Below are 25903 nucleotides of genomic sequence, written 5' to 3'. Positions count from 1 at the left end.
AAAAAAAAAAAAAAAAAAGGCTTTCAAGTGCACTTTACACAGTGTTTTTAAATATGCTATGAGAGGTCTTGAATATGTGAATGGGTCATTCTACACTATATGAAGAACGTCCATCTTCATTGTGTCAGTAAAAAGACAAAGACACTCTATATTCTCTCTACTCAAAAATACTTTCCTCACAACTAAAGTCGACAGACATGCAGTTAATGAAAGCATGTGTCAGGCTAGAGCTGATGTCAAAACAGTGTGATGATCAGTGGTGATGTGTCAGGTTTCTCTATTAGCTGGTTGTGGATATGCCAAAAGCAAAACCCAGCTGATCTGGTAATGTTGCTAATTTTATTGAAATTAAGTCAAGAGGAAAATCTGATAGAAATCCTTTGGTCTTTCAGTGGAGCAGAACAGAAGGTCAGGGGCTGCTTAACCTTTGGCAAATATGAAAGTTTTACACTTTGTAACAGAAAAAGCTTGAAGACCACACACAAAAAAAATATAAAAAATCTCCACGGCTCACAGATTTTTGGAATTATTTTGAGATTTCTATCTCTCCTCAGTGGTAGGTAGAGCAGCCGATCTCTGGTCAGAAGATCAAAAACTCAGTTCCTGCCCTGCGTGCCCATGTGTTGAGGTGTCCTCAGCACTGAACCCCACCTTGCTCCTGATGGTTACAGGATGACGCCATCCGTATCGGTATCCCATTTAGATTTTGGCCCTTAGTTGTTTGGGCTCTTTAAAGTGAACCAGTTTGTTTCCTCCAAAAATTCGGAACAAATTTAAGTCTGTATCCATCCAAGTGGACCCTGATCCAGGACCAGGGACCACTCTCTGACCCATCTTTTGAGGTGGTCTCAGTATGTTTCCAACTGAACTGAGCTCCACTTCGCTCTGAGTTTCCTCAGTCTGAATATTCTCCGTGCTCAGAGTGGAACAACTGCACTAAAATGTGGACCATAGCAATGCATTATGGGATGTAAATGACAAGACACAACAACTCACTGAAATTTGGTTGGATGAATACAGGCTCATTAAAACAACTTTCAACGTGACACACATTAATTCTCACACTGTTTTCTAATTTCTTTGTCATAAACACTTATCAGAAACTTTCTTAGCTTCGACTCCTCAGTAACTGCTGTAACGAAGCAGCAAATAAATAGTGTTGTACCTGATGTTGATACAGACGTTCAAAATTGATCAGCGAAAAATACAATTTAATAAATGAACTATCCCAAAAAGGATTGCAAAGTGACTTCTTCCAGTCGTGGTTTTCCCCAATCCCCGTAATCCCTGGCCAATGACTGAAGAGATCTTTAGTCACATGGTTTTGTTTACAAGCTTTGGTTCCAAACAGAAATGTTTGCCAGTCTGAATACAGACCTAGTGCAAAGTTCAAGAGTTGTTCTGTTTTAAATTAAGTGGAATCGGTCCGGACCGAAGGACATTTCCAGTCTGAATACACCCAAAGGTACAACATATGCTGAAAAACAGCCTCACATCCTCATGAAAGCACATGAAGCGTAATAATCAGTGACAGAAACAAAATGGCAGCTTATGAGAAATGACAACAGAAGCCAGAAACCAAGAAGCAAGAATTTATAGAAATATTAAAAGTACATTATTTTTAGGCCTCCTGCATATTTGGTTTTAATCTTTGCAAAAATTAAATAAATAAACAAAGTAATCTTTGGGTATCCACAGAAGCGTAACTTTATTTAATGCCTCTCTGTGCGTAAAATGTCAGTGGCCATATGCTGCTCTGTGTAGCTCACACAGTAGGATAGGGAGCGAGCTTCTCGGGATGATGAGGAAGAAAATTGCAAGAGCAAAGTGATTCTGACAGTTACATGGTGAAAAAGGAAAGGAAATTAAGAGTTTGTCATAGGTGAGAAAAATACGCCTCTTTACACTTCACAGAGCACACCAGCTGAAATTTTCCCTCTCCGCAGAGAATACTTTAAAGGGCGTTTGACAGTTCCTATTCTGGCTGCAAAGACTGGTAATACTTTGCATCGTTTTACATTGTTATCCTGGAGCTATTTCTGTGTCGACGCCCTCAAGAAGAAAAGATGAATGTCTTCTGTGTGGTGCCCTTGCCACAAAAATGATATACCAACACAATATTGAGTTTAATAAACTTAAATATATATTTTATTAGACAGTATTGCTGATTTCTGCTTTGCATTAGAATGTTAAGAAAACAAGCTCCAGTTACACTGGATGTGCTTTAGGTATCAGGTTGGATGTAAATAAATAAAGGGCCTTCAAGAGGTCAAGTTTTCTATTAAGCGCCATCAAGCTTATTTGGTAACATAAAGTGAAGTTACAGGAAATGTAAAAACTAGGAAGCCAGCAGATTCTGACAGCTCCGATGTTGATCCTGAGCACATGCAGGCAGCTCCAGCTGTAATCTTATACCACAGAGGTGACAGATTAGTTCCATGTACATAAAATGTCTACTTTGCAGATACAAGCTCACAAACTGACACACACACACACAGAAATGGAGGCTCATTTGTGCACGCTTACACAGATTCTGTACGTCCTCAAAGTAGCAAAGTAATCTCTGCCTGTAAAGAAAAATTGAAAGACGTCTGTGATTGACAGCCAAATCGTTCCTACTGAAATACCAATTTAAGTGAGAAAAGCACCAAATGCAGGAGCTGAAAGACAGCCGCAGACGTCTCCTCGGTGTACTTTGCATGAAAGCAAACTTAAGTGTTTTGTGTGCTTTTCAGAAGCCGAGTGTCTGAGGTGAAATGTGCAGCAAAAACACACTGACTTTCATTTCCCCCCAAAAACGTAATACTTTAGTGCAAACGTAAATGTCAATCACACCAAAGGCTGCTTGAGGTCCAGGCCTGGTTTGGATATTAGCTCCACAGTATGAAGCCATCCTTCGCCAGCTTCACCTGACATTTTTTCAAAGCTGCCACCATGCAGTTCTGCAAAGAAGAACAAACAAGCAGCTATAGAATTCAAGGATGCACCAGTTGCTCAGGTTGACGCCTGTAATTGGTCGGTTTGCAGCTTGAAGCTGTGACTAATGATCTGCTGGCTCGTTTGTGTGTTTTGCTTTTTTACTGGCAACACAATCTATCTCAATTCCACCTTTTTTATTAGTCTGAATTCAAAAAGTCCTATTTTTTAAGTTAAAGCTGTAAAATAAAATAAAAAAAGCTATTCTTAAACATTTCTGCCAAACCATAATAACCAAGTGTATGATGAGTACTTTTAGTGGACTGCAAAATCACTGTGAATTCAGTAACAAACAGAAAATTGACTCCTTTTTTTAAACCTCCGGCAGAACCAGATCCAATGGGTGACCCCAGTGCTTTGACTGTGGACAAACACAGGAATACTGGATTACTGTTTTAAGAGGTAAGTTAGTGTTACACGGAATCATTGAAACATAGTGATAAAGGTGGTGAAAATGCCCAGTTTTTCCAAAGGCGACCCAGCAGTCTAACCCTATAGCAGCATGAATGAAGGAATGGCTCAGAGTGAGTAAGACAGGGCTTAATCTACAGTGGGGAGGGGCAAGACCCAGTGGATGATGGTGAAAGAGTGACCATGTGAGGTCTGATGCCTTTTTTTTCAGTTTGCTTGATTTTTTTTGTTCTTCAGACTTTCAAAGTCTGGTTTCATTTTGTATTTGGGATATTTTTGATTAGTTGAAGGTTCTCTATTTCCACTTCCCTCCTGTTAATAACAGGTTTCAGTTTGTAATTATCACATTTGCTGACTGTTTCTCAATTAGTCCTCAATCTAATTAAGAGTGTGGTTTTCAGTTAGTCAATACCTGTTTCTATTATTTTCACTCTCGTCTTCAGGTATGTTTTTCATTTTACTCATTGTTGTATTTTCAAGTTTTTGCCTTTTTCTGCATAATGTAATTTACAAATATATTTCTTAGTCTCTACATCCATTTCTGACGCAGGGATTGCTTTTAAGAAAGAAAAATCTCTCTCCTCTCTCTCTCTATATATACACACACACACATATATATACTGTATATATATAACCCTTATGCAAGTGTTTGGTCAAATTTTAGTCTGTCTGACAAATTTCTAATTTGAAAATATGTAATTTACACAATATTTTGGAGACATTTAAAATGTGTAGCCCCTGGTTAACACCGGACGCGGAAGAGCTGCGAAGCGGAGTGTGTCCGCATAACTTCAAGTTCAAACCAGACACGTATTTTTCTGCGACGGTCGACAGGCACTTCTGCTCAGCTGCGGTTATTTAGATTTTTTTCCCATCATCAGACACCCAAAACCAATGGCCGACCCCCTGCTCATTAGTCAGCCCACTGCATTTATCTGTGTGTGCATGTTTCTGTCTCTGTGTGCGCCTGTTTAGATACAAAAATAAGATCACATTTGTCAATCACTGTATTTCATTGCGATAAATTTCTTATATTTAAATATTTATTATTTTTTGAAAATTGACCGGACTTTCTGTATTGACATAACTTCCTGCCAGAATTGATGGTGCTCACTCGTGGCTCGTGCAGGTTAAGAAGGGCGCCGAATGAAAGTGGCCTCCATTTCACGCCGCTTCGCAGTTCTTCCACTTGCGGTGTGAACCAGGCGTAAGGATTTATGGTATCCGTCTTCTTGTTGTTGGAAAAGTTGTTTGTCCCTAAATTCCTTTACCCTTATGATCATTTGAATAGGTCCTTCTTAAGTTGTTCTTCGTGGGTTTGGCGTCACTTTCCCTCTCCCCTTCTTGTTTCACTGTTGGGTTGTAACATTAACAATATGAATTTATTTTATCTTAGTTATATCCTGTTAACATTGGATTTCTATCACAGAAAAATAAGAAAATAATCAAGATGTTGACATTTAATTTTGATTAATGCATTAGCTGTCTTCACTGTTACAAAAAACTTTCCAGTTTGTAGAATATTATAACAAAACTGCTTTTGACATATTTTCCAAAACATTCAAAGTGTTGAGTATTATTTGTACAGTATGTGAAACCCAGGAGTATTTTAGTCAAGATTTTGCTTTCGGTTTTCACAATTACTAATACAAGAGTAATTCCAAGATAAACTGTTCAATATTTGCATTTTTTATCTCCAATTTTCTCACTAGGTTCATCCCCAACAGATTAAAAAGTGGATTAAACCACTTTTTGCTTGACTGCAGAAGAGCCTTGCTCATTTTTTTGCTTTATGTAAAAACTAGTCTGATGCACACAGGTATTTTACTTTCCCCTTAACAAAAAATATTTTTGTGTTCAGAATAAGCATTCTAACCAAAGCACACAGCTAAAAAACAGGAGAAAAGGACATTTAAAAACAGTAATAATAACATGTGTACCGTCTGTTATAGCTGTTGAAAAGAAAATCACAGCTAAAAGTCATAATTTGTTCATGTCTAATAAAATGTGCTCATGCTTCTTTTCAGCAGGCATTGTAATTTAGCTGCTGGTAACAGGCAGTGCCAATTGCCTTTAATAATGGTCAATAGCCTCTAATTTGTGCAGGGATTTGCAGGAGCCAGGCTTGTCTCGCAGGCTTTTAATGCTGCTGTGCAGTCCAGAGAATGGGCTGATGTGCCAGGAAGTGCCAAGCAGGGAGAGCTGAAGAATGAAGTCTCCCACAGCAGACAGCCAGAGAGAAAAAGAAAAATACTCAAGTGTGAAACACAATTTCCTGTTCCTCAGAATGTCACAGATTGTTGGTCTAATTAACCCCAGGAAGTGTTGCCTTGTTTGTCTCAGTCGTGGTGCTGAAATGACGCATGCTCACGTTGGGCGAGTTCATTTGAAGTCAAATCCGAGGACATTTGCACAGTGCATGAAATTCTCTGCAACTGATTTTTAGGAAGAATACAGCGTTAAAATGGCAGCATGCAGTCAACAACCAGAAAGGGTGAAAGTGAAGCGCCTGCAGGAGTAGGGAGATCTGGCCCTCTGTTTCCTCATTTGTAGTCCCTGATCTTCAGCACACAGCCTTCAACCTCGCTAGTTCCAGTGAGCTTCCTGTCTGCTCTCATCGACATCACTTAAAGAAGCCTTTTCTCCTGAAACACACAGATCAGGCTTTATCTTTCTGAAACATGTAATCCTACGGGAAAAGCCAACTCTTAGCCATTAGGCAGTGTCTTCAGTGCCTCGACTCTGCCGTCTCAGACTTTGTAGCGAAAGGCTTGTTTCCATTCAGCTGGGAGAGCTGCTCAAAGATGCAAGATCAAGCAGCTCCAAGAATTTTCTCCTCTCTTATCCAGAGAGATACTTGAAAATGGCTCACTGTTTATTTATTTATTATTATTATTTTGGAGGGAAAAAATTGAATTTAAAAAACTCCTCTCAGGTTTCCAGGGATGACAGCATTTTTGCAGAAAGTTTAAAAATTTGAAAATGGCACATTGTCGTGTTGGGCAGAAAATAGGTGACTTTCACCGGCAACAGGCTGCCATTTTTATCCTTGTTTGTTTTCCTCCTTGCTGCTTTCTCTCTTAGCATATATTCTTGCACAAACCATCTGCCATGCAGGCCCTGTGTGACTCGACTTCAAGAGCTCATGGTAACTGTCTTCATCAGCTGCAGAAAAACAGCTTTAATTGGTGCTGAGGGGGAAGACGGACCGAAAGGGTGGCATGCCTTTAGAAAGTTTTCAAGAAAATGCTTGCAAAAGATTGAGAAGAACGATTCTAAATGCAAAGAACATCAATAAACATTGTCATATAATTGCCTACATCATAAGCATACATTGGTACAAATATGTGAAATTGGGGAACTTGTCCTTGTTTCTTTTGTTGAAACAATTTGTCCCTCTAAAATTGCCAACTGAAACATGTTGCAATGCCCTGTCAATACCAATGAACCCAAATCAGATGTACTAACTGCATCGCTTTGCAGATAAAAGATTGCAGCAACAAAACATCAAAACAGTGTTGAGCCACGTCCAGGATATGCCGCTGCAAACCCCCACCTCCCACTTCCAGTCTTTTTTTTTCCTTCTCTTTGTGCTGTCAGTGCTCTTCGCAGCCTGTGTTGTTTCAGTAGGGCTTTGAGAAATTAGCTTCTGTTGTTGCTCTAGCTTTGGAGACATTTCACAACCCATTAGCTGCTCTTTCAGCCCCAACAGCTACTCAAAACCAGTGAAAGAGAAGAGGCAAAGAGAAGGAGGGGTGGGGGTGAGTGCACAAACAGCATTTCAAACAGTGCTTTTAGTACAGATATAGTTAGTTTAGTGGAACAATAGATATCACACTTTCTTCATAGAGGAAACGAAAGGATTACGGCAGCAGAATGCTGTCAACCATGTCTTTACAGCTCTATAGGAAGGGGGGTCAGAAACTGAAGTCAACTCATTCCACTTGTCAGTTCCTCATTAATTAGACTGATCGTTTTGCAGTCATGCAAATGCAAATCAGAAAAATTACAGTCAAAACTTTAAATCTCCATTATTCCGCAGTAGCCTTTAAGCCAACACTAGAGTATCCAGTAAATTGACCTCAGATTAACACTGATAGCTCTTGATTATCCTCCTTAGACTATGGTGACATATCCCAAAATGGCTCCGCGCAGTGACCTAAATTTGAGTTTTTCAGGAAGTTCGGCAGGTGGCCGCGTGGAGGCATTCGTAAGGCGAGGTGGCAGTCGCAGGGGTTTTAAGAAAAAGTTAAAATTTTGCAACGACTGGACAATTTTTTGACATTGGTGAGTAGCCGCTCAGGCACCTTTCAAGGTCGTGTGGTGGCAGTCTAGTGACAGGTGGGTGTCAGGAAGGCAGCAACGCAACAGTTGACTGATAGGAGGGTCAACAATGACCCTAAAATCATCTGAGGATTGTCCAATTTCAGATTGCCACCCTCTAGCCACCCCACCACCACAATCTGATTGTTAGAAATTGTACGGTAGCAGGATGGACAGTAGTGTTGGCCAGACGTCTTTCTGGCGATCCTGGCCACCATGGGTCCAAATGGTGAGACGGCATTAATGCAGCAAAAAATTCATCATGCTGTTGACAGCAGCACAGCGACTCCAAGACCTGCAGTCCATCTGCGAGATGCAGACACATCTGCGATTACAGGAACCGTGTGGCAGTTTAACCCCTAATCCAATCCCCTTAAGGCTGAGTGTTCAGCAGCGAGGCATTGGATCTAATTTTTCAGCAGAATTCAAATTGCTTTCCTAACCCTCTGAATCTTCACTATTTCTCCAATTGTAGGAGCATTTGAAGCTGTCGTGGTGTCCAAAAGTTTCATAGCATTTTAGAGCTGGCTGTCCCTCTGATGGTAGGGTGATCTTCGTTGCCCTTTTGGCATAGAGGAGAAACCCATTTCTTCATGTGGATGCGCTCTGAAGCACATAACTTTACATTAAACTGTCAGTATTGGATTAAGTTTTTGTTTTTGGATGACTTACAAAACTGAGGTTCTGTATTTTCCAAGTGCTGGCAGCTATGCACTAACATAGCTGACCAGCAACTACTGATGTGTTAACAAGTGGAAGTAACATCCAAATTTAAAGACACTTTTTTTTCCATATTTCTGTGCTTGGAGGGTAAATGGGATTGGGAGAAGCCGGAAATGTATGGAAGCACTTGGATTCAGCCTTAGAGTTTTGGGTATAACCCGACTATGGATCACTCATGAATATCCAGTTTCAGGGTGGACACTCTACCGCAAGGTCACTGTAGAACATTTCTAGAATAATTTCACTAGACAGCCTAATGTAACCATGCAAACAAAATATCAGCGGCTCTTGGTGACCGGTAGATGCAGCATTCCCTCTCTGATTCTTTAGACCAGCATCTCACTGAGCACAACAGTATGAGACTGCAGAAATTGTGAAAAAAAAATATTTCTTGTTAAACACTAAAAGCATTTGTGATTGAGTCTTAAAACTTTATCGACAAAAAAAATGGGCAAAAGTTTGTCTAGAGTTCAAATGTTGTGTGAATGTTTCACATTGTTTCCAATGACAACAACTGACCATTTGTAGAGGTCATGACCCCAACTGCTCACAGCAGCTGGTCCTCCTTAATGAGTCTGATTCCACTGGAGGTTTCTTCCTAATCTATCTTTTAGAGGGAGTTTTTTGAGAGACAGAAAGAACTGTAAACGACTCGTGGGTTGCAGTCTGGCTTACTATAGTTTTAATACAATTTTCAAGTTTCGGTGAGCCTTTTGACATTGTAGATTCATTTTGTGCTACAACATCATTCTATAGCTCTTGGTAGGGTGAGTTTTATTGATAAAATAAACAAATATGTAGCAGGAGTTGTTCTGAGTTCTGCGACTCACAGGCTTTGGGTCACAGCTGACGAGCTGTCACTTTACTGGTGTTCCTTCACCGGAGCGGAATCGCTCAATCTAAAGGACAAAATTGCTGGTGGGCCAACCTGTGCCGTGGGTCATGACTTGCGAGGCGTGGGTCACGACCTACTACCAGTGAGCTGTGACTCACAGACCATGAGTCAGGTGAGCCATTGGAAGTAGGTAGCAGGTGTTTGCAGCACCAGTCTCCGAAATAGTTTATCTCCTCACTGTCACCTTTTGCTTGATCTGCATGCAGATTACAAAAAAAAAATTCCATATATTCTGTTGGGCAATCTAGATTATTTAGAATAAACAAGACTGAGTAATATTAAAATAATCTGGATTCATTTGAACTATAACAGTGGAAAGTATTAAAGCTGGTTTTAATAAAGCTAGCGTTTGTGTAGCCCCTTGAGACAACCTTGGTTAAGATTTTGCACTTAATAAATAAAATTACATAAATGTCATTACGGACAAAAATGAGATTCTGATGATTTGCGTGACAGTCTCACAGCAGCAACATCAGGCTTGCACTTTTTTTCCTCCAGGCAGTCACAATTCAATTTAACAAATTTCACGTTTTCTGCTTCACAGAGACTAAAGTGGGAATGTTTTAAGATGCATGACAGAAGCCTGCATTCCCTATGATGGTGGCTGCAGAGACACATTTGATGCACAGATTTTTTTTTTTACTTGATAAAACACTGGAGTGACACAAAAGAAAGGCCCTATGACTCAGATGAGAGCTGGGAATAATAAGAAAATGTTTGCAACTCTGTGAAAGGGAAATGTTGGAAAGAATAAACTTGTTTTTTGGGGGAAAAAAAACATATTTTTGAGGTCCTGGCATTTAATGTACATTCATGTGGAAACCAGAACTAATCTTGCTAACTTGTCAGTCTTTTTGGACTCTTCTGTTACTGTTTTGGTATTTTTAACATCCTGGAAAGTGAGTAAAGTTTCAACTGTATTCACATTTTTCCTTTGTATGAACTCAAGCAAAAAAGGAAAAGCAGAGATCTGAAGAAGGCAGTTCTCTTTCAGTCAGTTTCAGCTCCGTTGCATTAGATTAGAAATAGCAGACATCACTGGCTGTTGCACGCTCAGAATCAACACTGTGAGCAGCACAAAGATGATAGTTTGCTTTCTTAACAGTGTTTGCAGAGCGCTGACACTTCTAAGATTCCTTCCCACTGAAAGCAATTTTGGAAATCGTTAGCGTCTTCCAACGTCTCAAAAGTTTACGGATTTGCCTCACAGGCTGGATTATTTTTGTTGGCTGTGGACACTAATAAAATATCTGAAAACAACCAGGACTGGATTGTTTTTAGCTAAGGCGGAAAGAAAACTGAGAGCTAGGAATAAATCCCCATACCCTTTGATATAAGGAACCAGCAGATGCTAGGACAAAATCCAAAATACTTTGTGAGATGTGTTTTGGCCATGACAGCGGAAGGTGTTTTCCAGTGCAGTTGACAGGCTTGAACAATTTGCACGGCTGGCGGAAATAAAACCATAATCAATCTGGAGATTATAGATAAGGGCACTAAAACCAGCCGAGCACAGCGTTTTCTTTTATCGCAATTACACCCTGCCCTCCTGCCTCAGGTGAAGCCAATTAAGCTGAGAGAGGATGCTCCCGCAGCCATTTTACCTATCACACAACTGCAAACACACCCATCCCCGCTGAGGGAGGAGAGAAGTACGCTAACGGCAGCAAAGTAAGAGCTCAAGTGTGAGTTGATACTGCAGGCAGGTATCCTGTTAAAACTCTGTTAGAGTTTCTCCAAAAGCACACACACACTCACAGGCGCCAAAGGAGAAAAGTGGAAGGCGTGAATTATGTACACTTTGGTGAATGATGAGCACTGGACTGGATTGCTTCCCACTGACTGCGTTTCATAACAAGAACAAGGGCACAGGGACCTTGCCCTCACCCTGCCTCCGCTCAATCTCCCCTCTTTTTAATCTTTTCATTACTCAGCCCTCCTTCTTTCTACTCTTTATTGTGGAACATCACTCACATTATGTAATTACTCAGCAGGATGCTACAGTAAAAAAAAAAAAAAAAGAAGTAAAGGGAACTAGCGTTTTAGCTGCAGAAAGGCACTGATGAGGTCAAACTCTGAGATTCAGTTGAAATATTTACATATTTCGTCTGCTCCTCCTGAAGCTGCATCATATAGAAATGAGGTACAACTTCTGGCTTTGGAAGGGAAAAAAAAGGAATCAAATCAATGCAAACACAGAAAGGAAAAAAGAATTTGAGGTTTTCTATTTGAACCACAAACTAACTCTTCCTCTTCGCCAATTTGAGGCTTGCTGTCGAGCTGCATGAGGTGTTTTGTCTGCGCCGTATTTGACTCGGCAGTTTTGCCACCAACGCATCATCACTCAGGACGCGGGGAACAAGATTGGGATCACTTTTCATTTTTTGGGCTCAGTGCAGCACTGACACTGATGAAGACATACAGTGGGAGCAGCTACAGAAAATAAAGCTGTGTGACAAACAAGCGGCTGATTCAGGTGCGACAACCACACGTCTGGACAAAGCGCTCAGATTTGTGCATGCAGGCTTCCAGTACAAAAAAGGACAGGACTGCAGATGGACTAAGCTGTTTGGTGAAAGGATGAAAGTGTTTCTTCAAGCACAAGGAGCCATTACCAAAAGCACAACAGTCAGGAGTCAAATTCAGAGCTACATGAGAGACGACCACAGTGGGGGAATCCATCTCCCCTTCATTCAGGCCACAAAGAGATTTGTTCCACTCTGGCTGGAAAGAGACAAAGTGAAGAAGTTGCTCCCTCTTGGATTCTTATTGAATACTATTGGAGTCAAAAGGGGGTAAATTGACTAAGTGGGTCGAGCCAAAATGCGTGTAGAGAAAATATGCTAAATTTAAATTTGGATTGGCCACATGGGTCTGTAGATGCTGCTTTCATAATTGCTTTCACTTGATGTTTTTCTCCTCATTTCAACGTTTGCTGTGACATGAAATGTGATGAAGAGGAAAACAGCTTCCTGTTGATGCAAATGATGTTTGTGACTCGGCGCTCTCCCACTGAGGCCAACAACTGAGTGGTTTCCTTCCACTTCAGTGCAAACAGCCACTACGCCACTGCTGGCGAAGTCCTCGCACAGATGGCTCGAAATTACGGGAGCATGCAGCTGCAGTACTTACCACGCTGGCTGGACAGGGCAGTATCTGTCAACGAGAAAGAGGGAAGGGCAGAAGAGAGACCATGTTGAGGATGTTGGAATCACAGAAACACAAGTAAGCAACAGAAAAAAAAAAGTAATTTGAGAATAAATTGAAAACGGCTCAAAGATCAAGTATATACAGAGAACTCCCCCCTCATGTTCCAAACAGGAAGTACCTGCTGGCTCCAAGAAGCCCAAATCCCATAGACTGCTATTGAGATATAAACCGCTACATTACCTAGTCATTCTTTTGATCAAAATAGAGACACAGCATGTTCAATTTACCAGGGTTACATAAACCTTCAGTTACCATCAGTATACTGGATTTATTTTTCTAGAAAGGTTTGAACTTCTTGTGTAAACAAGTGACAAAAGTTTGAACAAGTTCATGTCTGAGAAGAAGTGTATAAAGTGTGTAATGAGGGGTTCAACAGCATTAAAACCTCTGTAATCTAACTTAACTTTGCGGATTTCACCGCAGGTTATTTATGGAACATCCCCCGTGATAAATGAGGGAACACTTTACCATTGATTTTATTAGCAGAGACAAACTGTTAAACCCAATTTAACCAGCTGAGAGAAAATAAGTGCCCACTTTTATAACCCTTAATTTAGTGTGTTAATGATGATTTGGTGATGGGTTGTGATAAAACACCTTTTTGGAGACCAGATTTTAGCTTCACCTTCCACACTCAGGTCAGACATGTTGAATCTAGAAATTTAATTAAAGTGAAAAGACACTAATCTGCCATCGGAAAAAAATTAAGAGCAGATATGACGCAAAAACTCAGACAAAAAAAATCAGTTTATATGAGATACAAAGGTCTTTCTAAAGCTTTTTGACTCCCAAGTACAAATAAAACCTGTATATATGAACTTGGAACTACATTGAACCTTCAGAAGAGGAGATGTTAGACCAATATTACAATCATAAAAGAAGCACCATTATAAAGCAAGAACCTGCTGGCCTCACTTGACACAGTAAGTTCACATTTCAATAGAGGCTTTTGGACAAAAAATAGATCCATAGGAGAGTCCAAGGACAAAGACACGGCTGAGCAGAAAAGACTTCACTCACATTTGATAAAAACATCTGGTTTACCTCCAAAAAACTATTCTGAGGACTGATGGGAAAGGAAGATGAACTTGTTGAAGGCTTGCTGCCATGATCTGCAGCAGGCCTCTGTTTTCACGCTCACTCTGGCTTCACTTGTGTTGTCTAATCATGTTCATGAGCTCCACCTTTGAGCTCTGGTTCCTCAGCCGAGCATTTCTCCCCTCTGCCAGTTCGTTGTGCCTCTGCTCACGTTCCAGCCAGCGTATTTGTTTCTACAGTTTTCCCATCTGTTTCTGACCCTGTCCTGTCCCAGGTTGCGATATAGTCTGTGTATGGTTTTGCTTGTGCTCCCTTGTCTCCAGTGTTTGCCCATGGATTATGGACTATGGATTTGTTTGCCTCCTCTATTGGATTCCTGTGTATAAACTTCTGCTTTCCTTGACTTTGGATTTGCCATTGCTATATTCCTCCCACCATCAACTTGAGCCGCTGCGGAGGTTTTGGATTCCTCATCAGATGATGTAATCCCCTTTCTTCAGTGGGACCTTTATAATAGAAAATTCTCAGCAACAAAAGAGACAATGTTCTCTGTTTGGAACAGGACATTTACTGACTATTTTTCTGGTTGTGCAACTAGTGGTGTAAATAATTTTGAAACTACCAACATCTCCTAATAAGTACATTTTATTCTTGTGTTGAACTAGTTAACATTTTCCAGTAAAGATTTTCACACTTACATCCATTAAAAAATAACTTCTCATAAAAAATGAATCACAGCAGCTGTTCAGGTGGTGGCAGTGTGATGATCTGGGGCTGCTTTAGGATGAAGACAACTTGACTCAATGAAAGTCAGTTTATTTTCTAAGCAAGCTAGTCATTCTCTGACTGGGTTGATTTAGAGCGGGGGTGTCCAAAGTCAGTCCTCAAGGGCCGTTGTTCTACATGCTTTCCGAACAACCTGCCATTGAAGCTCCTTATTGGTCGAACACAACTGATTCAGGTAATCAGCAGCAGATAAGGCATGATTTCTGGAAAAACAGCAGGAGGGCAGCCCTCGAGGCCTGACTTTGGACACCCCTGATTTAGAGTCTTGAATTAATGTTATTAAAGCAGAGACATTGTGACATGATGCTAGGCAGCTGTTCATGCTAAAAAACATTTCATTAACAAAGAGTGGAACAGCTTTGGAGACATAGTAACTATGGCTGAATATCAAAAACAGGTCCCCTGCTTTCCTTATGCATCGTTTTTTTTCAGAGGGTGTTTTTATTTTTTTCTGAGTAAGCTTTATGTCTCTTTTTTCTTTGCTGACATTTTTAATCCCAAAAGCCTTTAAGCTGCCCGAAAAGTAAACTAATGCAAATTGTGATCACACACGCTTCATTAGTGAACTATAACTTTCAGGAGCATTAGTGACGGCTTCATTACTCACTTCTCTGAGCACTTCTTGTGTTTTTCAGACCTGAGCTAAGGCGCAGAAGGAAGACGTGGAGGAAATGATTTCAGTTTTGCTGCAAACTGTTAACTAAAAGACTTTATGTAATTGAAGGCAAGAGTTGTGTTGCAACTTTACTTGGTTCTAACATGCAGATACAGCACTGTTCAAGTAAAGTATGGTTCAGGGCCCCTCTACGTCACTTTTTGATGTTTTGGGTGTCCCCAACTCATCGTTTTTTTAGACGTGCTGGCTGTTCTAATTAAATCAGGGTCTGAACACCGCTTGGTCCCGGGCCACAGATGAGGAAAAAATGCAAACGCTACCCTATCCAACCGGTACCCTAACCCTGACCCTAGTACCAGTACCATAACCTGGTACCAGTTTGGTAACATGTTAGGAGGGTTCGGGACCCCTGATTTAATGGGAACAGGCAGCATGTCAAAAACAGACGAGTTAGGGACACCCAAAATGTCAAAAAGTGGCGCGGAAGGGGCCCAAATCATGCATTCATTTATGACAAGATGGGAGTGAGAATGTGTAGAGTAAAACAGTCTGATGAGAGAAAGCCACATCTTTATCAAGAGTTCAGATCTCACTACTTTTCTACTATTCAAGAGTTAAACAACGATTAAGAAGATGAGGAGCCCATTTATCTACTGGACGGAAGGATAAAAGTTGACCCCTTCTCATCTTTTTTGGTACCTGTTTGGTTGACAAGTGGATATTCAAACGGGACGTTTGGGAAGCGGACTCGTATCCAATATAATTACCTCTTGAAACCTGCTATGATGAGTTTATCCCATTTAAGATAGACCAGCTGTTGGATGCAGCTGTGCTCGATGTCTGCCCCCGTATAATCTGGGGCTTTTTGCTTGAGTTCTTAAAATGTTGCTCATCTCTGCCACATAAGGAGAACTTCTTGAGAAGAATAAGAGACTGTAAGTCCATTTAAGTGCTGAAGTTACCGAAGACAGATCTAAATTGTCTTGTAAATTATTAAACTCTGAATATAAAATGCATATCAAATAAAACCCAATTAAAAGCTCCTGCAGCTAATTAAGTTACCCTAAATTTCTCGTGTTGTGTTTCTTTTTTTCTTGTCCTCTATATGTCTATCTTTTTTCCTATTTCCTTGGTTCTTGCATGGGCTGTCAGGACAAACTTGAGTGATCAATGATACCCACAGGCACTAATGAGTTGTGCTTTTCCTCGCTCACATCTCCTTATAAAAGCCCGTTAAGTTCATCTGAAAATCTCTGCAACTTTTTGACATGTTTACAAAAAACAAACACAGCGCTATCTAAATGAGAGTTTTGCTTGCAGACCGTCTGACTGTCTCCATTCGCCTTCACTGTGCATAAAGGCGCTCCTCTCCATCCCAATAGAAATTTTGCTTCGCACATGCTCAATTATTCATCTCCCTCTGTCAAGAATTCAGCCTTGCTAGCACTTGCCAGTATCCCCAACAAATTGGCAGGCAGTCGTGTATTTGGCATATGGAGCAGAGCGGTGCTGCTTTTCTCCCCCCCCTCAGCTGCCCTCCAAGCGTGCACGAGTTGCACAGTGACGCACATCAACACACACGTGCACGCCCCCATCCTCCTGCTCTCGGAGATGCTAGTCCAGGCTGATTTACCTTTTGTAACAGACTTTAAGGGATGTTGTCAAATCACGAAAATGCAGCATTTACAAAAATATGAATGAACTGTGACCACTGAGTGAGAAAACAAGCTTATGTGTTCATAAACAAAAATACCAGGAGACAAAATCCTCAACAGGATGAAAGTTCTGAGCAGGTGTATAATATTTGTGGCGGCAAGAAGAAGAGCTTCTCCTCCTTTGTCTTTAATTACACTAATACATATTGATAAATGTCAAACCAGGGTGCATTATAGTCTATGATTGTAGCTATTGGTCAACTAAGAGAGACAGTAGAAACATAACCACCAATTTCTCAAAAATGCGGCAGAAACTTCAGTATGCGGTTACATTTTTAACCCATTCATCCCTGCTTTTATTTCCAATTAAATATATCTATAAAAATATTTTTTCTGTCTTTTTACTTTTAAAATACAGCCCAGTAAGCAAGGCTTAAATGGGGTCCATGTGGTTTCAAAGTAGGCAGAAAAGTAGGCCCTGATTTGGTTTGTCTGCAGTTTCTGTGGTGGCCCCACCTTTGCTTGCCCACATTGGTTTAAGTGGGGACTCAGTGGGTTGACTGGCTACACTAGCCAGCATCCCAATGGACGCATAGCATGCTAGCAAGCTCCTCTGTAGCAAACTAGAGAGCTCAGCAGTATCGAGCTAGCAAGCTCCACTGTTTAAAGCTAGAGAGCTCCGCTGTAGCGAGCTAGCGAGCTCCACTGTTTGAAGCTAGCGAGCTCCGCTGTATTGGACTAGTGAGCTCTGAGAGCTAGTAAGCTGTGCTGTTCACCGTAGCGTAGAGATCCAGCCCACTGAGTGTCCACTTAAGCCAGTGTGGGCAAACACAGGTGGGGCCACCACAGAAGCTGGAGACAAACCAAATCGGGGACCACGTTTTCTGCCCACTTTTAATCCGTATGGGGCCCATCTGGCCTTGCTGGCTGAGAAGTGATACCAAATCAAGTAGAGTCCTTGATTTAATGGGACATCATAAATTAGCAACATACAGTGCCAGGCGTTAACCTCTGTCCATTCAAGAATTGATTAGATTTCGATCAATATTGATTCAGTGAAATATCGCAATACTTAATTTGGCAATACTTTTATCGATTTAAAATGCTGTCAAAGCAATATTTACCTAATTATTTATAAGCAAACATGTATTTCAGTCTTATTTTTTCATTCCTCTTAAATCATGGACTGCTGCTGGGCAGCACACCACACTTTGCCTCTTTGAGCAGCTCTACAACGCACCAGGACAACAAGATTTCACAAGAATCATCTTGTGACAGATGTGAACCCAGTGTGAACTCAGGAGCCTCAAAGTTGTTATTACATAGTGAGTGGGACATGTACAACTCAATGTTAACTAAGAATGAACGGAAAAGCAGTGCCAAGTTTCTACTGCTATCGTAGAAAACAGTGGATTTTGGTACTTCGTGGCTCAACGCGTGAGACCAGACACACAGTGTAAACTTAACAGTTTGACTGGTTCGGTTTCATTTTTTAGTGTGTGAAACAAACCATACATGGAACCTTACTGGTTAAGACTCATTTAATTGTTGTGGCTTTTATACCTGAAGAATATTTTATGAAAATCATACAAGGTTAAGTGTTTAAAAATGTTTCCTAAACGAATTAAAGAAAAGCACTATGGATTTGCTTGCTTACAAGCACTTTGTAAATGAGTGCAGTGAGAAATGTGCCGATCATTAAATAAAATGTATTCTACAATTTTATTTATGTCGAACGCGTAATAATATTCAGATAAAGTTTTTCCGAAATTTCCGCTCACGCAACCGTCTAAAGTTGCAAAATTTCCGCTTCTGGCAAGAGATTGATTGTTGTGCCACCTTGCGTGTGGTCAGAGGCCCCTCCTATTTAGAGACACAAAACCGCAAGAAAATGTTAAAACTGTGTGCGCAAGACAGACAACATCAGGTCAGTGTGTTTTCAGGCAGCAATTGTATCCAAGGTGAGTACTTTTGTATTCTAAAAAGGTTGTGAGGGATTTCATCCCAGAAAAACAGTATAATGAAAGGAAAAACAAAAACATAGCTTAGAAACGCACAACATCTCAGATAATACAGCAGACATAGGAGCGGCGCTCGTAAATGTGAATGCCACCAATGATAACAGTCTAATTAGAAAGAGCTCTGAAAAGAAAACAATTCAGTTTATTTACCACCAAACCCCACTTAATTGAGCAAATATTGATTCCACTTAGAAACTAAAGAAAACTCGAAAGAAATTCCAAAAGAGAAGACTGTTTTTACAGTCAGTGACAGGTGAGAGAATAAAAAGAGCATTTATTGATGGTATAGTGTTTATAGAAAAGTGTTTCATCAAAGTCTCCAGCATCTGTCAGTTACATTCTCACGGAGAAAAATTGCAAGTGTCTGTTTGATCGCTCCAGTGTGATAAAGAGTAAGGCTTTTATAATATTTAGGGACTGTGATTAAAAAGTTTAAGTCAAAGCTGGATATAGTTTAGAGTCACTCCAGTGAAAATCGTGTTTTTGGTGTTTGTAGTATGTTCTTGTGGCATTATGCTTATAATGGAGGACATATATACAAAAAATTAATCTTGAAATTGTATTTGTTTATTCAAATCGTTGTGAATCAGGAGCAGACAGAAAAGATGTAGTTGGAAAAAGTTTGTAGCAGTGATGTAGGTGTGACAGTTCCCTGCTCCCCCCTATTCTAATGCATGCAAATGTAGACATCTGGATCCTTGTATGTCTTTATACCCCCAATATGGTTCTCCATTTTTGTTGCACTACTATGTTGGGGTTTTAAGGGGCTGTAAGCTCGTGTAAATGGATAAATGATGGGAAATGGGGGCTGGCTTTCTCTGCAACAACTCAGTTCTAAAGAACTACTTCTGCTCTGCAGAAACTATGTCCTAGAAAACATCAGCTTTTTAGATTATGGTTAAAAACTCCATAATCTCAATTAAAAGACCACTGGGAACCATTTTAAAATAGATAAAAATAATGATCACTTTTCATTATGATCAAAACCCACAGACAGTTTCCAGAAAAGAATTAATTGTCAACCAATCCATAAAATTGATCATTTTAAATATCTGGGAGTGGTTTTAGATTCACATTTTAAATTTGAGGCCCATATAAAGAAAATAACAAAGCTATTCAGACTAATATGAATTTTTTACCGTCTTTTAAGAACTTTACCAATAAATGTGGCTAAATTATGTTTTCAACATTGTTTTATCTCTACAGTTTCATTGTCTGGAGTCAGGCTGACAAGTCGTCAATAAAAGGTGTAGCTTAATATGGCTGGACCAAAAACCAATGAAAACACATCACTGTGGGATTTTAAAAATTTACACAATTTATTAAGTTTTGAATAACAGTAAGTTTTCTTAGCTACAATTAATTTTTAAATGTATTAATAGTCTTGCCCCAAATATCATATAGTAAAACAATGGTTTAAATCTAATCAAGTCTGTGAACATTAGAGTCATATTTTAACCAGTATTTTAAATATTTTGCATTATTTGTGCAGCATGTTTTAGTTTGTGACATTGTTGTTCATTACTGTTTGTTATTTCTCAGGGACCTTGTCTGCAAATTAGCTGTTAGCTAGACGGCCTCTGGACATGGCATTGGTTGTATTTGAAACTAACAATGTTTTTTTTTGTCCTATCCCTTTCAAATAAATAATTAAAATAAAAAACAAAAAAAGATGGAGTTAATAATTAGTTCCTCCTTGGCTGCAGAATACACAAGAAACTGTCCTCCCATTAGAAGTTATATAAAACATAGTGACCGGAGTCTGCTAAGTCTACTTACCTACTGTTGCTTTTAAGCTGCAACTCCTGCGAGTCTGAGTTTCTGAACAGCCAAATGGAACAGTTAGAAGGAAGTTTAGGTAATGCTTAACATGCCTCTCCACTAACGTTTCTGTTTGACTTGCATCAAATTTTAAATCTTCTGAATACAATGAACCAGCTCGGCAAAGACAGGCCTTTTGTAGTGCTGTGACGGATGCCACAAGTACAAAGGGAATGTTATTGTGTCAGTGTGAAAGCCAAAATGTCTGCTTGAAAAAAATCAGATCAGAAAATGCAGTTTATATACAGGCTCGATCTGAAACCTTACAGTGCAAACAGATATGGCAGTTGATACTGATGCTAACCCAGTTTTCTGAGTATTTGAAACATCGACAAAGTAAACATTAAAGCTAAAGTTATTCTCTGTTTGCGTTTTAAAACAGTTTCCAGCACCCTTTTTGCTTCGGGGGTCTCTTTCCTGCAGCAACAAAAAAGCAATCATTTTAAGAATGTCACTTTATCCCCCACATTAGTGCACAAAATGTACCTCTATATTATTTTGGTCCTTCAAATCCCTTTAAAGAAAGTTTTCTAGTTTTTTCTAATCATAAGCTGCTGCTAAAATCCTAAACTGGGATCAAAAGTTGTTTTTTTTTTTTTTTATGCTAAAAGCACAAACAGAAAAGCAGCTAAAGGTGAGATGATCAGAAGGGAGGCACAGACAGAGCATGTTTGTGAGATGACTTTGAAATAACCTCAGGAAACCTACAAAGGCGCCACGATCCTGCTGTCATTCTGGGCTAAAAAGCCTGAAAAATGTTCATAAAAGTGTCTGTACAAAGAATTTGGAGAGTGGGTTCTGTTCATATGAGCATTGCGTGCAAGTGGTATATGTTTGTTTGTATGTGAGTTTCAACTTTACATCATTACTGATGTCAAGCTAGCATCTCTCTTTAGAGACATTAATGAAAGCAGGTTCCAGTTTTCACAGACTTAAAAGAACGTCAGATTTTGTGTGGTCCGTCACAGCATTACTCCCCAACTCTCTTCAACCTTTTCTGGATCGTTTTTCTCTTTTTGCTCGACTCGGATCTTTAATTAAGCGTCCGTTGCTGTGAATAGAATTGGTCAAAGCAAACGGATGCACTTCTTATTGACTCCTTTTAAAAGTTGGAGATATTCATTTTCTTAATGACATGAAAGGAACGCTTTGAAGATGGGGAAAAAAAATTAATTGCCACGTCGCCCATTTAACCTCGCTTTCAGCACTTACCTAGAGAAATTCAGCTCTGTTTAACAAAGTGTTGCATTGATAATATTGTAGTATAGTTAGAATATTTAAATTGGAACACACACATCCACACTGAGCCACCTGCCGTGCGAACAAACGAGGATTCAGTATGAGTACGCATGCAGATGCGTCCTCATGCCAAATCTTCTTGTTACTCTCGTGATGACTAATAACCGGCGAGCAATTTCAGCTAATAAATAATACATTTAAGAGTCTAATCAAATTGAACAAATGAGTATGTCTAGAAAACTATTAATCAGAGAGCAAACGCGAATTTACAAATATAACACTGGCACAAACAATCAATTATTCATAAAGTGAATGCGGGGTAAGTGGGCTTCTTCCCGGGTGAAATGCTGCCATAATTGGGGTGGGACTACAGGAGCGCTGGCATGTGTGCGCCTGTATGTGTGCGAGCCTTTGTATCTGCGTGCTAACAAACACACATCCATACATTTGCTTCCTCCGCGCGACAAAATTTCCCCCAAACACGACAAGAGCAGGCAGCGACGGCTCATTACTGCCTAATGAGTTGTCTGATTAACGTAGAAAATAAAAGCCTATTGTCAAGCACTGTATTTTTATTTTGATTAATTGTTGTACTGAAGTGACTGAATGGAGGCACGGCGACCTGGAGCACAAATGTTGAGAGGTCCCTGCACAGAAAACCCAAACGCATATTTATAGCAACTGCCCAGAGAGGTCTGACTGCAGACCGACAGACTTGTATAATTATGCCGCGTTTAGTTCTTGGAACGTGGATCCAACTCTCAGAGCCTGCCTGCAGATGCTGATGCCTGCTAATGGCCCCGGTTTCCTATGCAGACAGGTGGTTAGTCCTTGTTGTGCTTGTTTGCCATTTCCTTTTCAATAAAATAATGAGAAATAAATTCCCTGAAAATAAAAAATATAAAAAAAATCTCATTTTGTGTGTTTCTAAGAAGTCGGTTACTGGGAACGTCTGAAGCTGCAAACTGAGATTAGCATTCATTGGTGCTGGAGTGCCAGCAAGCCACACTGATCAATAATTTTAACTACAGCCTTGTTCAGGCCTAGTGTTAACAAATGTCCTTTGTGATAAAATCACAAACTGCTATAAAACAGAGCTGAATACCCTCAGGAAGTAATGAAGATCAATTAGTTAACTTATGCAAACATTTAAAGTGAAACACATAAAGCAAACTGGAAACTGCTCAACTCTTTGACTAAAGAACATTTAAAAAACACTATTTTACAGCAAAGGCAGAATGTAAAAAAAAAAAACAAAAAAAAAAAACATGAGGAATAATTTTAAATAATTGTAAAATCCTCTTCGGGTGTATTCAGACTGGTAAAATAATTTGTTCCGGTCCTTAATTTGTTTTGGATCGAGTCCTGAACCTTGTGTTTGGTCTGTATTCAGACTGTCTTCAGGCGAACTTTCCTGTTCCAGAACAAAAACCACTTGAGTAAAAATCTCTTCACTTATTGGCCAGGAATTACAAGGGCGGGAAAAAACAACTAGAGGCAGAAATTAAAGAAGTTCCGTGCTGTGGAGGCATGCTGCAAGGTAATTACTGGAAAGACGATGGCAAAGAAGTTAGAATGATCAGTGTTTATGACAGATAGATTGTCGGGAAAACAGCAATGTGTATCACCTTAAACGTTGTTTTAATGAGCCTGCATTCATCCGACAACATTTCAATGAGTTCCTGCGCATGATCGCTGTGGTGTTGTGGCGTTGTTCTTAAGAGAATTCTGTTAAGGAACTAAAATGTGGCTTGTGGGATGACGTCAAAGCAGCAGTAGGCGCGTAAAGAGACACAGAAAAGCCCGTAAGAAGCATTTTTAGCAGCGTTAAAACAAACACTAACAAGTTAAGAGTTGGATCATTTTTTCCTGTTTGATAACACAACGATCGTTCCTTTACATTTGTCCTCTTGCTTCATTTCTACTACGGGGGCTGTTTAGGTCCAGTGATGGGTCTGAAAGCAGTTCCTAGTCCCAGACCAGGGTTCGCTCGGGTGTATTCAGGCTATAATTTGTTTTAGTGGATTATTGGGGGAAACAAGCTGTGGTTTACATCAAGCAGATCAAATGTCTGAATACACCCTTAGACTCTAATTGATCAAAGGAATCCCTAGAAAAAATGGACTTTGGGCTCCCTAGATATCACAGACGTTGTGCAGAGCTGGTTATGACGTACAGCAGATGGACAGAAACAAAGTGGAATGAATGTCTCTAGTGACATATAAGCCAAGCAAAACAAGATAAGTCTGAATGCTTGAAGAGCCTCAAACGGCACAGATTTGTAGATGTGCTACTGATACGTCTGCTTGAGCATTCCTCTTCAAAAACTGTGAAAACATGTCTGCTAAAATTTGAGTTTGTCACTTCAAAAGGTAGAACTGAGCTGATAAAATGCTAAACCTTTTCTTACACGTCGACTGTCAAAGTGTTTTGACACTGGTTTTATCAAGATAGACTTTGTTGTTGCTCATTCGTGTTTTTTTTTTATTTTTAATTAGTGCAGCTCTGAGGAAAAAAAATCAATGAGTTGGGAAAGAGTTTAAGATCCACTCAGAGGAAAATTATGTTTTTAGTATTTAGCATGCTCTTGTGGCATTATTATAATGATAGAGGGCAAATATTGAGGAAATTACACTTAAAAAGACATTTCAGTATTTCTTGATTCAAATCATTGTGAATCAAGGGCAGACGAAACCCTGTCATTTGGAAAAGTGCTGTAAGCTAGAGGGAGAGTGTGTAAACAGAAGGATGATGGGAAATGGGGAGGGCTAACTCCATGCCAACAGTTTCCCCCACAATTCAGAAGTGAATCTCTAGTGAACTCCAGCCGCTCTGCAAAAACTAAGTCCTAGAAAATGACTTAAGACTCTATAATCAAAAGACCACTGGGAAAAGTTTTAAAATAACTCGGAAGATGATCGGAAATTGACTTCACTAAACCAGTCCACACTTGCAGCAGAATTTCCATCAGGATGTCTTAACACTTTTCTCAAAACATTGTTGCTGAATTTATGCCCTCCATTATGTAGAAATCATGCCTCCATTATCACAGAAAGGTCCCGGCTGACATTCAAACCAAAAACCTAATTGCTGAGTTTCTAACCATTGCCTGTGTGCTGCCCACTGCAGTTACACATGATTTTCATTATTTTTGCACCAATGTTTCCATGAATCGTACAGATTGTTGTAGTTGTGATCTTGAACTGGCATGCTGTTTAAGCTAAGCTGCAGCTAAATGAACACAATTTCTGTAATTGGTTATGACTCCCTGTTCTCCAGCACAGCACAGTAACAGGGTTTGTAATGTAGGGAGTTTGTTGTTTGTGATTCAGGCAGGGAAATGCTTTCGAGACTTGGTGACCTCAGTGTTTTTCTTTCTTCTGCTGTTTGGAAGCTGGTAAGTGTGTGACTTTGCGTTGCTGCAGAGATGTTGGGTGATTTATAAAGGAACCAGCACACAGAAAGATACAGGCACCATCCAGATCCAAATAGGACTAAAAGTATCATTGTCCGGCTTGACCACAGTCCTCAGATTAAGAAGTAATGCTCACTATGTGTGACTTAAAAACTTTAAAATAACCTCAACAAATATCTCATGGAGGAAAAAAGAAAAGACGGCTTTTAGTGTATCTTGTTAAATGCATGACTTTCCATTGGGCTGCTGATAAAATGCAAGCAGAGGAGAAGAATGCCAAAACGTTATTAATGGTAGAAACGCTGATTCTGCTTGTGAATAAGTCCCATTTTCGCTTGCATAAATTGCCCCCTTCTCTCTTTGCATCCCTCCTGTCAGCAGAAAGCTGCCGGAATTATCTGAAAGAGGACTGGATTAGACTTTGCCTGTCGCTGCATACACATTTTAAATCAGAGGTAATGGGGCACTTCAGAGGTCTCCTGTCTCGTCCACCCAACTGTCAATACACCGTAGCTCTAATCACTGACTGGCCCTTTTCTTCAGAGATAAGCTCTGGGTGCAGCACTGCTCTTAAGCCTGGCTGCTCAAGCAGTGTTTTTTTTTAACAACTTGCATACACAAAACTTTGTGATTTAATGCATTATGACCTTGATCTGGGTCCAGACAGGCTGGGTGAGATTTTAGTTTGGAAAGTACACCCTTGATGAGCAGCCTGTCAACACAAATCAGCCTCAAAATCAAAGTCATATCTAAAGAAGACGCTACCAAGACACT

At 40.0% G+C, this 25903-nt stretch overlaps 1 protein-coding gene across 5 annotated transcripts in view; it reads right to left on the bottom strand.

The window, feature by feature from the left end:
* cdh4 (cadherin 4, type 1, R-cadherin (retinal)) overlaps positions 1–25903 on the bottom strand; it is a 288822-nt gene that overhangs the window by 150563 nt on the left and 112356 nt on the right. For 3 of the 5 annotated variants that reach the window (XM_024269844.2, XM_024269841.2, XM_024269842.2), the window contains exon 3: positions 12461–12484. In XM_024269844.2, the coding sequence (XP_024125612.1) occupies positions 12461–12484 (24 nt within the window). Of the gene's footprint in view, positions 1–12460; positions 12485–13558; positions 13925–25903 lie in introns of those variants that run through there. The other 2 variants (XM_024269845.2, XM_024269846.2) reach the window with 2 other exon arrangements.

This window comes from Oryzias melastigma, linkage group LG5 (genome assembly GCF_002922805.2).
Source record: "Oryzias melastigma strain HK-1 linkage group LG5, ASM292280v2, whole genome shotgun sequence".
Taxonomy (NCBI): domain Eukaryota; kingdom Metazoa; phylum Chordata; class Actinopteri; order Beloniformes; family Adrianichthyidae; genus Oryzias; species Oryzias melastigma.
This window is presented reverse-complemented; position numbering and strand designations above follow the sequence as displayed.